This window comes from Accipiter gentilis, chromosome 7 (assembly GCF_929443795.1).
Source record: "Accipiter gentilis chromosome 7, bAccGen1.1, whole genome shotgun sequence".
In the NCBI taxonomy this organism is placed as follows: Eukaryota; Metazoa; Chordata; class Aves; order Accipitriformes; family Accipitridae; genus Astur; species Astur gentilis.
Genome location: NC_064886.1, coordinates 33,431,863 through 33,447,712, shown reverse-complemented (window position 1 = coordinate 33,447,712; position 15,850 = coordinate 33,431,863). Strand labels below are relative to the sequence as shown.

Here is a 15,850-nt window from a genome sequence, read left to right as displayed (position 1 = left end):
TATTCATGTTTATTTTATTTTGGGAGTAATTAGGTATGAGAGACTTGTCAGTTTATACATTGATAATTGTCAACTGTCGGGACCTGTTAGTAATAGCTATTCAATAGGTAGTAGATGATTTACGGTATTAGGTGATTTTGTGTCTGTCTTTAGACTTATTTATTGTAATATCTGTTTTAGAGTTGTTTGTAATGGAGCCTTTGATTTTGGTTATTTGGTTTTAAAATAATTAATTTTAATTTAATTATTTTTAAATAATTAATAACTATATATGTTGGGGCTTTTTCTAATAAAGGAAAGGTGGTGATAGTTGTGATATTTACTTGTTAATTCTTCTTTGCTTGAGTTGGTCTGAGTGGTATCCAAACTTACCAGGGCAGTAAAGATGAGAAGTGAGAGATAGCTAAAAGTAGAGCTTTAACATCTGAAAAAAAAAATGTTTTTGTACATCACCATTCTCCTCCGTGATCATCTGTAGACTGAAGAGATATTTATTTTTTTTTAGATACTGATACAGATTCCTCAACCATTTTGTTACAGCAAGATACAGTTGGTTAAAGGATCTTCTTGAAAGTTTTTGTAATGCATTTAATCCCACTTTATAAAAAGAGGTGGATCTGGGATAATTGTGAGGGTGTGAAAGGGTTAACTTTACAAAAAACAAGTGCGTGCTTTTTTCACATGGCTTAGTTTGAGATTCAAGGTTTATTCTCTGTTGTTGGCTGTCTTGAATGTAAGTGTCTTTAAAAGGTTGTTTACTTTGTGGTGAAATGGATGGAGAAAGATAAGGATTTGGGAATTCATGAAGTAAGAGGCGATTACAGGGTTTTTAAAATGTTAGAGCAAAGTTTAAATTGTCAGTATAGTGTTCATAAGTTAAATGGATCTGCTTTTTACTCAAGGCTTGGCTGTCTTATTTTGTCTGATAATGGAGGGAAAGGAAAAACCTGGTTTGACATTAAGAGATTAGAGGGCAGTATGAAGCAGAGGTGGTTGTTGGGTTTGGGTTTTTTTTTAAAAAAAAAAGCAATGGAAGTGTGTATGCTGAAGCAATTTGAAGTTTGGTGGCAGATTAGGCTGCAGTCTGGAAGACAGAGAGCAATGAAGAGTGGTGGAGACATGCACGTCATGAAGTGTATTTGATTTGAGTCCTGGAGAAGTGATCCTGGTGTGGAAGAGAGAGGCAGACAGGGGACTTGGCAAGGACTTGAGAAAGAGAGCAGCATAATAAACAGCATATGGTGACCATGATGTGCAAGGGACTGTCTTTGTAATGTAGAAGTGGAAGCGAAAGAACGTATTGAATGGGGGCTCCTATAAGCTTACTGATGTCTGTAGGACAGAAAACCCACCTTGTTTCCTTTTTGGAGCCATTCTTCCAAGAATTGTGTGCCAATCTGATTTAGGTTTTTCAAGTATTTTCTGAACAAACAAAACAACTAACTTAAAAAGAGCCAAGAGTGAGACTTAACTGTAAGAAGCAGAAATGTTAAGAAATCAAGAAACGAGTGGCTAAATGATTCAGCAACTTCTCCCTTCTGAACTCTATCATCTCTCCCTAATGACTGAAATGCACCAGGCCTTAATTATATTCCATGATATTTGCAGTAATAGAAGGAGTGTTAGGAGTCTTCCACATTTTATTTACAAATGTTAACATCTTATTTGCTGTACACTGGACTGTGTTCTGACAATGTGTTTATCCTGCAAGCTGAAGGTATTAGCATTTAGGGCTTAATTTTATTGCCACTCAGTCCAGAGATAACCGCATTGCCGGTTTTGTTTTGTTTTATTTAATGGGCTGGTTGTACGAATTAGGGCCATATACTACCCTCAATCCACAGAGGAGCCTGTGGTAATTACAGGGAAAGGTTTACACCACTGTTCATAGATAGTAACTAATCTACAAGCAGATTTTACACGGGAATAAAGCGTGCCAAGAGCTGGTAGATCTGTGGCTATTTTTGCCCTTTCTTTGGCAAGTGGTGCATAAAGTCACTTGATTGGCACTTGCACAATTGCTGGGAGTGCACAAGATGGCCAACAGTTGCAAACATAATTATTTTAAAGTCTGGGTGTTATACATCATAATTAGGCTTAAGAACTGAAAGTCAGTTGAGATGAATGAGGGCAATTCGTGCTCTCAAGAGCTGAGAAAGTGATTTTGTGTTTAGATTTTGCATTTGTAATATTTTTTTTCCCGCAAGCGTTAAGATTTAGATACTTTTCTCCCTGTCTCCCACTCTTCCCCCTCCCGCAGGAGGACTGGCAATATATGAAACAGCTGTATGATATCTGTGTCTCACCTTAAATAGGTGAGATATAGCTAGCACATGAAGTGTCACGATGCACTTCTTAGTGCTGATTTTTTTCTTCATCAAAAGCAGCTATGAATGAATCTAGTCCCCCACAGTTACCCTGTCCCCTACAGTTGTTCAGCTCAGCATGTCTTCAGTAAGAGATAGACCAAAAAAGCAACCTTTACTGGATAGCAATTATGTATACTTTAATTAGATATTTAAACAATTAAATTTTATGTGTGTCTAAAGATTGATAAGTGTTGAGAATATTTTAATTATTATAAGTTTCTGATTAAATGAAAGTCACAATCATACAGGTTAGAAAAGAAAGGGCCACCCACTATGTAAAACTGAGGTAGTTTTGAACTAATATCAAGGATTACCACAGGAGAAAATTCAGATGGAAATCAAATACGATTCAAGGAAAATGTGAATCCTGCAAGTTGGGCTTTAGGGCTTCTCCCAAAGTTGGTTTGATGTTTCTTGACTCTCAGTGAGAGAGAATATAGGGATGTACAGCATGATGGGCAAGTCCTTTAAAAAAAACCAAAACAAACCAAAAAACAACCCATGCTAATATTGAAAGATGAGAAGGGAAAAGCACCACAATGCTTGAAAAATAACAATAAAAAAAATTTGGCAGGATTAGTATTTCAAAGGGAGCAGCACTTGATTAAACATTTGGAAAGCATGGGAGGAGTAACATTCCAAGCAAAATGAAAATATATGTGTATGATGGAAACAGGATAAATAGAATATTCCACTTTTAATTACCACAGCAAGAATGCAGCCCAAACTTAGAGTTCTTAATCAGGTAAAATTGTCATTGCTTTTAAGTCCAAGTAAGGCAGTGAATTGTGGTAGGTATGAGATGTTTGTGGATAAAGATGTTGGCAAGATCTATAGCTGCAGTGAAGAGCAGGTCCATGAACAAAGTAAGTGAAAAGACCTGGAGCCTGCACCACCAAGCAAATCGTGAGTGTGTTGCAAGAAGTCAAAGGATACAAGGCATCCGTTTTTATCCCATACCAAGCGAGGAGTGAGGGATACAGAAAGATCTTTGAAAGGTGAAAAGTCTTCACAGAACAGAGAGCTGTGTCTCTGCACAGGAAAAGCTTGAGTTTTTCTTTCTCACATTAATGCAGCGATTATTCAGAGATCTGCATGGATAAATTGGTTAAGAAGCTAAAATTAGTTGCAGTCTGGCTTCTTCCCGAGAATGACCTGTTGAGGACTGGGCAGTTGAACACGCATCTCCCTTAAGCAGGTAAATGTCATAGCCCATAGCTGCCTTACGCTTAATCTGCATTATATATTTCCATTGGGGCAGATGTCCCTTCTTCCCAAATTGTTTCTCACTGAAATGCCTCATAGCCTGCTTTTTGCCCCTGCTCTCATGCAGTTTGTGGGGGGGAACGCTCTCTTAGAGGAAGGAATAGGTGGTCAGGTTGGTAACAGATGCCAAGTTCTCTCAGCTGGAAGTTTTTGGTGTGATGCTGTTTTACAAAGCAGGTTTTCAATTATAATAGCACTTGCATATGTGACTTAGCTTAACATAATAAAGGCAAAGAGCAGGTACAGATAAAGCATTCGGCTTGTAATGGCAGCCCATTTCTTTGGGTTGAAATAACATCATGTAATTATAAACTAAAGTGATCACATCTAAAGAAAAAATTTCCACTGTATCCATGTCTTAGTATGATTTACCTTCCTCTTATTATTTTTTAATATAAAAATTACTGCATGCTGTCTTTGAAATGTTGCAATTGTGTTGGTATTTGAAGTACTTGTAAATACTTGTGCAAATCAGTTTTTCTGATGTTTGTCTGCAGGGCGAGGTGTGTGTTTATGTGCCCAGGGGAAATGAGATTCATTTGCATCCAAGAGGGTGTAGCAAGCGAACGCGTGCCAAAACAGAGTCTGTAGGAACAGTTGCACTAAAATAGTACGGGATAAAAATGTTTGCAAATGAAAATAACTAGCTTCCGAAGAAATAATGGTATCTAATCCTCCCAGTAAATGTTGCTGATCTGAAGGCCTAAATGATAGCTTTTGGTGATGAATCTTTCTAATTCTCCTGGTAAATGTTGCTGATCTGAAGGCCTAAATGATAGCTTTTGGTGATTAATCTTTCTAAAGACACTTGTAAAGCCACCACACTGTGCATATGAAGATACGCAATCTTTTGGTAGATAAAATTATATTTCATATAGTATTGTTAATCTTTGAGGTGCTGACAAATAGTTATTACTTGCTTTTCTGTACTTCAGGGGAATACTGATTTAGGGATGTTTCGGCTCTCATTTAAATCAGTGAAATCATTACTATTAGCCTCAGTAGGTGCTGAATTAAGCCCTGAATTACGTGGGACAGCTAATCATGCATAATATTATACCTGTTTTTCATGTACAAAGTGCCTCTCAGCCAAAGATCTAATAGCACTTTATGCAAGTAAACATCATTGCTGCAGAATATCTCCAGAATATTTCTTATGATCCAAGACCTCTTACTCATAACAGCAGACTAATATATACCTTATCTTCCCACTCCTCTTCAGCGCATGGAGATTGGAGAGACAAAATTCCTGGTATTTTTGTACTCCATAGATAGCTTGGCTTTGAATTGTTACTGCATGATTCCCATTTTCAGACTTTGGCTTGAAGTGCAAGTCTGCCACAAGGACGTGCCATGTAGCCTGGGAAGAAAACCAGCAGATCTTTTATCATTATTGCCTTGTCTGTCTGGGTCACAGAGAAGCAATAGCCGCAGTTCAAGACTATGTTCAAAGGAGAGATGTCAGGACTGAATTGTTTTCTGGTGAAGGAAGGCTGGATAAAATATTAAATGCAATCTTCTGTTTGCCCTTATCTTGGTGTTTCCTGACAAGAATATCGTACGGTATTTCCATGGTTCTAGAATTCAAAGCTGAAGGTATACAGATTTGTGAAAAACTGATTTAATTGTTCAACAGTAGAAATCATTATTATTAAAAAAGCGTAGGTTTTCTATTACATGTGCTTTCTTATGTGAAAGCACTTCTATCTCAAGCAAGGAACAGCACATTTTTGAGAGTTACTCAGTTTAATTTTCATACACCTGCTGCTGTAATTATTATAATTTAATGCGCAAAGACATTTTTACTTTCCGAGCAGTAGGGGAGTTTGTCCATGAAAATTTCAGAAGGGGTGTGTCTGTCTCTCTCAGGCCTCGTTCCCGGTAGCCTTTAAACCTTTTGGGAAATACTAACCAAATCTGGGGGGTGGGGGCAGCAGAAGGGGGACAAAAGTAGGAAGGAGCTCGAGATTTTAAGTCCCTACAACTTCCATGTGAACCATTGGCTTGGGTACAGGAAAGAGAGACGTGCTGGTCTCGCCAGCAAAGAAGAGGCTGCAGCGTGAGCTCAGCAAGCTTTGGGTAAGTTTGGCTGGGGGGGTCCCGTGTCTACTGGGTGGCTGGTGAGCAGAGGCAGCCTGGTGGGGTCTGCCACCCCGTGGGACGATGCTTGCCGAGCTGGGAAGTGAGGATGGGAGGAGAGCCAACCGTGGAGTAGTTCTGCGACCGTTTTGAAAAAGGTGAAGGTTGGGGAAGCGGGGGGAGTTTGTGAGAGCTGGGGGGTAGAAGAGCGGACTGACAATATTTGTGGAGGAGGTGAGATGAGAGGTGGTGAACGCTCTGTAGAGGAGCCGGGTTTGTCGTGGTAAGCAGTACCAGAGAAATGTGACACATCTGTCAGAAATGAGGCTTCATTAGCTTCTCTGTGCACATGGGACTATTTGTTTTAATTTCTACCCTATCACAGTGAGAGCGTGTTGCTTTAGCAGACTGTTGTGAATTTACCTAGTGATCTACCGAGTCTTTGGTCAGTATTTTCTTTTGAACTAGTTTTATTCCGCTTTTCCAACAGCATGAGTTTTCTCATAGAGGACAGTCACGAAAATCATGAGATGGGTGGCCCAAACCTTGTGTCACATCTGACATAAATTCAGAATTGCTTCAAAATGTGCATACTGAACCAATAATTACTCTGATTCTTCTTCTTAAGCCGTAATTTCAAGCTAGGTATCTTCCAACAGTTGAATTAAGCTTGACAGTCCAACCCCGTTATTTAAAATACTGTAAGCTGTATATACATCAGCTGTGCGTATCTGAAGTGCATTGAAGTCTATTAAAGTAGATGGACTCTTGACTGTTTCAGTGGGTCTTGGGTTACAGGTTAACAGAGAGCACGGCACCATGGTGCTTTTGCAAATTCCTGCGTTTGATTTTCTGTGAATTGATTTTCTCTTCAGCCCCAGCTGGGAGTGGGTGTTGTATGGGGGTCTCAGGAAAGCCCCGTTGCAGCCCACCTCTCTGTAGCCCCACAAGGAACAGGTGAAGCACAAAATAATTGGTTTGCTCTCTGCTGTCTTTCTTGCTGTCCTGCGGGATTTGCAGCTGTCAAGTTCAAGGCAGTCACCGGTTGCCTTGGTGTGTTACAAGAAAGTAGGATTGAAGCAGCAAGGGAGAAGAGGCAGTGGGGAAAAGGAGAGGACAAGATGGAAGGGGATAAGAAGTCACTGTAGCTCATGTATGTAAGCAGTCTCAAAATGGCAGAAAGAGTTCGTATATAAATAACATGTTTTTTTTCTGGTCTGGAACATCTTAAATTTCCCTTAAATTATAAATAGAAGTTCACTGATACAAAAACTAGTACTGGTGTATATTTGAGGGGTGCGATTTGGTAATAGCTTGGGTGTGGCAGGCCAGGAAATAAAGGATGTAAACAATTTACAACCATTTATTTTTTTTATTAGAGCTTTTATCTTTGTAACTCTTATTAGTTGCCATAGATACAGACAACACAGGGCTTGTTTGGGTTAATGAAAAGTCTGTCATGATGATGATAAATGGTGATTTTTCTTGAGAAAAATCTGCATTACTTCAATTCCACTATTCTTGGCAATTAATTTTAACTATGCTTGCATTCATGTATATAATTAAAAAATTGTGGCATTTAGTAGTCTACATTTTTTATATAGCATCTGCAGAATAATTTTGAGTCAATGCAGTACCAAACAAATTGGTCTTTAATTTAAATTAGAGATCATATTGACAGATACAAATTACTGTTGTCAGTTTACAGATGTGCTTCTGTACTTTTTCTAAAATCATTCTTAGGATTTTTTCCACCTTGTAAAACAATTACAGAAAACTATCAGGTAACTGATTGGCTCACAAGTGTGGTTCTGAATGTGCACAGCTTAATGTCATGTTATGATGTTGCATTATGTATATGCTCTTCCTATGTGAAAGTTCAGTTTCAAGTGATAAATGTTCATTTCAAGTGATAAATGCAATGAATGACTTACCACATCTTAATTCCAGCTACTCTGTCCAAACAGAAAGCAGTTATTTGCTGTAAATGTACCTCAATTGATTCAAGAAATGGTTTTGTATTAAGAAAAAAATTTAAAAATCAAGTAGCTTTTCTATTAATATTTGATAAATGTGTGCAGGATGGTTCTAGTCCAGTAGGCTATGGACAGTATTTTTTAATGAGTTTAAGGTGGCCACATTTCTTACAAGTGTGTTTGTCACTGCTCAGGAACTGCAGTCAGGATGAATCTGAAATAAATATTACTTGGGGCAGGGAGGAGAGATGCACCATGTGGGGAACCGAGAAGAAAGAAAAATATTTTTGAATCGGCTTGATTTAAAATAAATACATAGACAGGGGTTTCTTGGAGGGTTGGAAATCGTGGCAACAGCCCTGGCAAAGTGGATGTATGGTCAGAGTGCAGGCAAGAGGCAGCTTAAGGTAGGTCATCGTTCCAGACCTGTGGAAAGAGTATGAGTTTAAATGACACTATTTCTTTTAGGAATGCAAAGCGTTTTGGCGTAAAGGCTGAATCCAGAGCACCGCTAAATAAATGGATTGTGCACTGGGGATGTGTCTGGCTTCAGCATGGATGAGCAACCCTTGCAGCTGCAGCACATGCTTTTCCTATGAGCAGTGAGGTTAGGTGGTAAATCAATTAATCTATTAACAAAAACTACTCCATACTGGAGAACAGAATCACTCAGATCAAATGCTCACAGTGCTCAAATGTTATGGGCTTCTCCCTCTCTTGCCTGCAAGCTTAGCCACATTCATTTCACTACATTAAGCCTTTTGTGTTTGTGGTTACAAGAGAATAGGATTTGCCCCACTACTGTAATTTAATGATCAGGTATAGGAGAAATAACTTGAATGGTATAGTTCTGCAAGGAGTCTGACTGCTGGTACACAGAGGGAAAAGCAACAGAGAAAACAGTGGCATGTCTTACTCGCAATATACCATATATGTTTCCCCTACAATCTTTCAGTAGTAAAATTGTTCTTAACTGTATTTTTAATGGCCAGAATCAAGATCCTAGAATAAGTATTTCCCAGGGAAAGAAAGGTAGGTTCTTAAGAGCAGCAGTAAGTAAATTTGGGATTTTAAAAGTATGGAAAACTTTGCCAGATGTCTTACAGGTTTGAAAAAGAATTTAAATCTTTTTAGAGATTAAAACCTGTTTTTCTAAGTTAGACCAGTTTATTTGCCAGAAATCAGTTGGAATTAATAAAATTAATAAAAACATTTTTTTCATCCTAAGGGTGAAAAAAGGGTTGAATGTGTGCATGTGTTTCAGTTTTAAACTCAACAAGACTGCAGAGAGTCTGTAACTACGTCCTTTCAATTTCTAGATATTCAGATCATAGTGTTCTCGGGCCCAGTTTGTGAATTTTCTATCTACACAGAAAGCCAGGATGAGGTATTCAGTAATTCAGTACCTTTGAACCAATTTAAACAAACAAACAAAAAATTTAACATAGCTTTAGAAAATAGTATACTAATGTTTGTCTTTATCATCTCACAATGTCTGAGTCTTTGTGATTTTTCTATTTAATTTTTCCGCCTTTCCCTTCAGTAGACCCAGAGGAGAGAACTGGGGTCCCCATGGGACTTGCAGCTGCGGAGGTTATTGCAGCAGCAACATCCTTACACACCACTCACCTTTTTCCAGTCCTAGACCCAGGATGTGGAGTAGGATGGTGCACATATTTGAGATAGTAAAGATGGCTTTATCTGCTGTCAATAGTTTTGTCCTTAAAAGGCTTCTGAAATTAAACTGGTCAAATATGTCTACGGTTAACATGACAGTAGCAGGAGAATTAGTCAGACGTGTTTGTCCCGAGTTGTAAATGAACAAGGTCTAGCCTCACGTGTGTTTTCACTTGAGTTTCTTTACTCAGGTTAACTTGGTGAGACTCAGAAGAATAGAAAATAAAAGGAAAAAAAAAAATCTTACGTAATACTTTCAGAATTAGGCTCATAATAATCCATTTAAGATGTTTAAAATAATCCAGCAGTTAGTAGTTGTAAACCTGAGAGTACGAGGAAACTCTTTACTGTTGCAGGACTTCTGACTTTGCTGTGTTTTCTTTGTAGGGTCTCGGTATGTCTGGTGGAAGTCAGGCTGGCTTGGGGACTCCTTCATCCAGGCAGTATGCACGACAGAAAATAACGCGCGTAAACCTCAGGGACTTCATCTTCTACATGGAACAGGAAAGAGAAACGAGCCATTCTCTCCTGCTCTATCGAGCTCTGCTTAAATAAAGCCAAGAATTGTACTGATTTCTCCATACAGAAGCTCAACTTGCATTGAAAAGCTGTCATTTTAATGTGCCTTCTATTTTTTTCAGAAGTCAATGTTTCAGTAATTTTGTTTTGTAAAATTGTCAGACACATGCAATAAATTCCCTTTATGTAAAAAAAAAAAAAAATAATAAAAAAGAAAATCACAAAAACAGAAAAAAAATGTGCAAAAGGTTTCAAAATGTTAAATCCACAGACACAACCAACATCAAAGTCTTGCTCCATTTGGCCATTTTAGATAAGGCTGAAGTAGATGGCATGGAAGTTACACAAACGGAAAGACTGCTGCAATGGCTCACGTAAACTATCTCACGGCAAGGAGGATTGGGACAGGTTCACAGCATTGGGACCTAACCATGGTGTTAACCTGTATGTTCACTTACGGTGCTGGTTTTGTTTTCTTCTTTGTTTTACTAGCACTGTTTCCACTGACTAACCATTGTGATACCTGTTGTTATTTTAGATTAGTTATATTGCAATTTTTTGCACAGCTAAGAGAATCGCCACTCCACACTCTCACAAATTTTATATATTTAGGATTTCTGCTTTTACTGCACAGCTCATTTCCTGAGCCATTTGCTGAACCAAATCCTAAGTGTATGAAATCTGTGCGTTTGGGTCCCAGCTGAGTTACCTTGACTAGCTTCCAGTTGTTTTCTAAATCTCTTCAACCTTTTGCACATTTGTAGCAACTGGTTAGTAACATGAATCAAAGTTGGGGTTTATTTTCTAAAAAATATATTAATTTATTTATTGCAAAGAGTATGGTTTAATGGTGGTTTTAAAAGAGAGTATTGTTCAGTAAAGATTTTAGAGTATTCTATATGGATTTTTAAAGTCGCTGTAAAGGAATTTGGGGGGGCCGGTTCCGCTCGTAGGAGAACGACGGGAGCAGGGGTGAGCGAGCCCTGGCAGCCCGGTGCCGGTGCCGCCGCCGGGCGGGTCAGGGCAGCGCCGCAGGGACTGGCGATGCCTTTGCCTTGGACGATTGGACCCGGGGACTCCAGTCCGGAGAGGCTCATGAACAAGCGCATGACTTCAAGCATAATGAGTAGTTTTAAGTACTTAAAGGTGGGATGAATGCTTTTTAAATGCTTTGCTGAATTGGAATTTAAGGGGCCCACACCAAAGCCAAGCGAAGTTAGTGTGAGTCTTTTAAATGGGTATCGGATAGGAATATTAAGCAGGCAGGTGGGCACAAGTTGTACTTCAAACATAACAGTATTATCAGTAACCATGGAAGGGAGACATTTGCTTATTTATCTTTTCAATTTTTACTATGTTACGCTTGCCACTTTTTTGAGGCAATATTTTTTTTTTTGATGGGAAACCATAGCGAAAGCACAAATAGAACTATTTGTCCAATAGTTTTAAAAACAAAAGTTTTAATTATTTTTTAAGGTTTATGAAAAGCAGAAGAAAATTTATACTGCTGCTATTTAGCCAAAAGATTATTCATAAGGTATTTAAGGCCAGGAAGTGTAAAATTATGTTTTAAATGTATTGATAATTTGTACATATTGTTTATAAAGGCCTTGTGTTTATTAGAATTGCGTTATTTTGATGATTTCTGTACATACTCGTAAATACCCCCAATTTGTGTGAAAACATACTCCCTTATTTGTACTTATTTTGTAAAGAAATAAAACAATTTACTAAAGTAACACATCGAGCGACATACAGTATTAATTTATCAAACATGAATTTCACATTGTCTTGTAGTTCTTAAGCACTGTTCAGAAACATTTTGCATTAAAATATTAACAGAATACCCACAAAGAAATATTAAAACCAAATACTTCAATGTTTTGTTGTGCTGATTCTTATCCTTTGTCAAACATCTAATAAAATTGTCAACAAACCTCGATGCTATTAATACAGTGAATGAATGCACTCAGCAGTTGCTTTCTCAAAAGCGATTAGTCCAATAAGCACAACATAACATTCTCGCTTTCTTTCCGAGACTTGGGAGCACAGTGGTGTAACAGGGTTGTACAGAAAGTGCTAGTGAAGACTCACGTTCTTCAAGCCACAGTTTCAGTGCTCAGCAACAGAGAGTCAGAACAATTTTGTTCAATCGAATTAGGCAAAAAAACCAGGCTACGTTTGCTTTTTGGCCTTCGTAAGAAAAACATTTGCTGGCTGCGCACCACAGCTTTACTGGAGTTTCTATGGTATTTTAAAACCTGTTTTAGCGATGCTGAGCAATGTTCGTAATTAAGTTACGTTGCTATGGTTTAAGGCCAGAAGTAAAAATTCAAATCGGTTTTTGCTGATATTGCTGCCTAAAAATATAGGGAAATAAGTAAAAAAGATATAAATGAAACTGTAATAAACTTTAAATAAGTGACCTGAAGTTACTAACTAAAAGAACATGTCCTAGCTTAGCTTTTTTTTTTTTTTTTTTAAAGGCATATTTCTTCTAACAAAGTGATTGTTACCACATGTCTTCCTTGCCTTAGTGCTATTTTGCAGTCAATGCTGTGATGTCATGGCTCAAACTTTCCATCTCAAGTTCACATTTAACTCGGCTGGCACAGCCTGGAACCCTTTACGATGCCACCTTAGCAAGCTGCCCTAAGTACTGGAGCTGCTTTATTGAGCTATAACAAAAATACGGTAAACACCAAACTGAAGAAAGCCAACCCAACCAACCACAAATACTTCCAACGTTCTACACGGATCTAAAAGCCTCATCCCGCCTCCGAGCTTGCGCGCGCTGCCTGCCCGCGCCTTCGGCGGGAGCTGGCCCTGCTCCGCTCTCGGCGGGTGCTCAGCGCCTGGTCCCGCTCCCAGACGGCCCCGCTGACCACGGGGGAGGCTTGGCCCCAGTGCGAGTGGCAGAACTGGGCCCCTGTGTTTAAATGTAAACGTTGAGGTGCTCGCCTTCCTCCCCTGGCTGAGAGGTAACGAAGGGAGAGGATGCGCCGACAGGCGAGCGCTCGGCCGCTGCTAGTGCTAACTCTCCCTGCTCGGGAAGGCGGGACGAAAGCGTATATTGGATAAAAACAAGAAGCGGAAGGGGTTATTTAAAGAGACTTTGAACTTAAAGTGAACTCAATGTATGAAAGTAATAAATAAACCACTTTTTTTTCTTTTTTTCTTTTTGTAAGACATGGCTACATCAAGCTGAATGGAGCAAAAGGCCAGAGGAGATGCAATCAAAAATTCTCACCTCTTTCAAACAACGTGGGAGATAACAGTGAGTGTTCCACCCTACTTGCTTATTTTTGATCATTTACTTTACAGAAATGTTTATGGCATGAAGTACTGTATAAGAAATGTGCATACACAAATACATGACAATTATACGTTAAGTTCTTTACAATATTAAATGTATAATATACAATTCTACAGATATCTTACATACAAAGGTGAATGTTGTGCCATATATTCAAATACGGCAACGCCTAGCAACTTTAGAATGTTGTACAAGTATAAAAACACAAAATAAAATAACTTTACAACTCTTTCAAAGTAGACAGATCTGCTCAACTGTTCTGCTAAGTTGGCAGGCCAACATGTATCGGCTAAGATTTCCAGAAGAGATTTCCGAGTTGGGTAACCAAGGTGAGAAAACCTGCAGAGGTCTGATTTTCCACAGACAGGTATCCAGCCCTTTTCCAAAAATTAGACCCCTGCTTAGATTGTACCTTGGGTAGTCAGTACAGCTCATCGCTTTTGAAAATATTAGTCTTAAACATGATTTTTTTTATTTGCCTGATTGTTTGGCGTTAAAGAATTGTTGACCACTTAATACTCTGTCCCTTGTTCTATACGGCCGTATTTATGCATCTAAAAAGAGTTTAATTAAAATTCAGCATCTACAACAGTATTCTATAAATTAACGTGGGAGAAACTAAATTGTGATTAACACATGAATTAGTTTTTGAGGACCCAATCACGCTAAACAGCAATAAACAGGGTTTAGCAGAATGCTATTTATAACCTTGCACCTGCAAACATGGTGCTGTCTCCTGAGTTAGGAAGCCCTGCAAGTCGGAGTCGATACCGATTCACAGAAGGAGCAGTAACCTCCTGCAGACAGCGGGCTTCGTTAAAGAGAAAATTACACAGATAAGAGGGCAGCTACAGAATCGGTATTTTAATAATAGTTTAAAATAATAGAGGAAAAACAATCTAAACAAAAGGTGGCCTGCTTTCATCAGACAATGGCAGTAGAGGGTTTTAGTATCTTTTTGCAAAAATTCCAGACCCATAAAGAGTAGGCTTGTCCAAAATTCTTAACGTTTCCTCCTAAATGTGGGCTTATAACATTGTTAGTAAACGAGTAACAAGGGGTGACAGAGCTTGCTTGGCAGAACCACGCTTCTTTGATGATGCAAAACTTAACAGTTTCTGAGTCAAAACGAGACTGGCTTTAAGAGAACTACAGCTCCACGTTAGGTATGACCCTTGTGTGATGGTGGATGACATTTTATTTTGTGCTTCCAGATCCCTACTTCTGCAAATATTGCCGTAATCGGCCTTGTCACATTTTTTGTTGCTTTTTTGTTTCATTTGTGTGGGTTTTTTTAGAACTGAGCACCAGTTGACTATAAGTCAGTCCTTTTCTGATTCTGGATTCTGTCCACAGAGAGATATTTCAGTTGGAAATGTTGTATAAAAATAAGCCATTTGCTAGCATGAGTGAGTACAATCACAGAAGTGTTAACGTAATGTATGGAGGTGTAAAGCACGTCTGATATGAAGGAGGTGCGGCAGTCAGGGAAGATACTCAGTGCAGTTTTTAGTGTACCATCTTCCTCTCGGAGGCGCCCGCTTCCACGCGTCACAGCATCGGGTATCGTTGGAAAGGCTGTCGGAACCGTTTCTCCTGCTGATCTATTCACATTGCTTTAACTGGTCTTTCTGTAGAAGTCCAATCTAGGGTCAGGGGTTTATGAAGCTTTGCCTTTTTCACCACCACAGCTGTTCAGCCCAAAGTACATTCCCAGCAGGCCTGGTACGCTGAGCATGCTCAGGAATTTCATCGTGAAAAACGGACAACTGGTTTTTCAAATGCATTTCATGGCTGGCTATGTGACAGGTAGTTTCAGAATACCACTAATTGGCAACATAAAGTCAAAATCTGTTTGCTAATACTGTTTTGCAAATCCTTAGTGTTTCACATAAGGGACTATTAAACACTTCTACGGTTACAAAGGAGTACGGGTAGGGTCTAGTCCAGGGGCTCCTGTTTTATTCTGATTGTTGGGGTAGGTTGTGGTCGTCTGTCTTCGCGACACAGCACGTATTCACTGAACTGAGAGGAATCCACCCCACCACCGCACGAAGCTGCCACGTTAAATCCCTTCTGAAATAACCTTTCGAGCACCTGCGATGTGGGGAAAAAAATCTGATTAATATTCAGCAAATTTCAGTGATAAAAGCATTGAGGAGCACCGGATCTAAATGATGGATTTAGTCTTTCGAGTCCTTGTTGAATGAATATCATTCAGCTATAATTCTATAACTTATTCCTAAATTACTACACTGTGATTAAAGTCTCGCTCTCAGCAAACCTCTGTAGAAAACAAAAATTTATCAAACAAATAAGCACGCTGCAGAGCAGCTATAGTACATTATATAGTAGAATACTGGACTGTGGTGATATTGATGCTATCTCTTACTGCTTATAGAAAGCAACATTGGGTTTAAGCCATAATAAAAAGTGCCCATTATTCATTAGTAATATGAACAGTCTTACAGAAAGGGGCTGAAAACATTTCTCAGGTCTTCCTTGGCAGATGAAAATGTATTAGGAGTCTGAATGACACTTCCACCAGATCTTCACAGAAATCGCAGCTGTGATTTTCCCTCACTGGAAGGGAGCGCTGCTTTTATAGCAAAGCATGGCAGAGACGGGATGCGGAGCCAAGATGCGGA

The 15,850-nt window shown here is 39.0% G+C and overlaps 3 protein-coding genes across 6 annotated transcripts in view; 1 reads left to right on the top strand and 2 right to left on the bottom strand.

Moving 5' to 3' along the window:
* Positions 1 to 10,104, top strand: part of LOC126041341 (transcription initiation factor TFIID subunit 4-like) — a 149,817-nt gene extending 139,713 nt beyond the window's left edge. The window contains exon 15 of the mRNA XM_049806869.1: positions 9,755 to 10,104. Within this exon, the coding sequence (XP_049662826.1) occupies positions 9,755 to 9,922 (168 nt within the window). The 3' untranslated portion in view covers positions 9,923 to 10,104. The remainder of the gene's footprint in view (positions 1 to 9,754) is intronic.
* SS18L2 (SS18 like 2) overlaps positions 1 to 15,850 on the bottom strand; it is a 191,577-nt gene that overhangs the window by 168,713 nt on the left and 7,014 nt on the right. The window lies entirely within an intron of this gene.
* The window catches only part of KCTD15 (potassium channel tetramerization domain containing 15), a 231,646-nt gene continuing 226,394 nt past the window's right edge, over positions 10,599 to 15,850 (bottom strand). For all 4 annotated transcript variants that reach the window (XM_049806881.1, XM_049806880.1, XM_049806879.1 and 1 more), the window contains exon 5: positions 10,599 to 15,299. In XM_049806881.1, the coding sequence (XP_049662838.1) occupies positions 15,144 to 15,299 (156 nt within the window). In that variant the 3' untranslated portion in view covers positions 10,599 to 15,143. The remainder of the gene's footprint in view (positions 15,300 to 15,850) is intronic.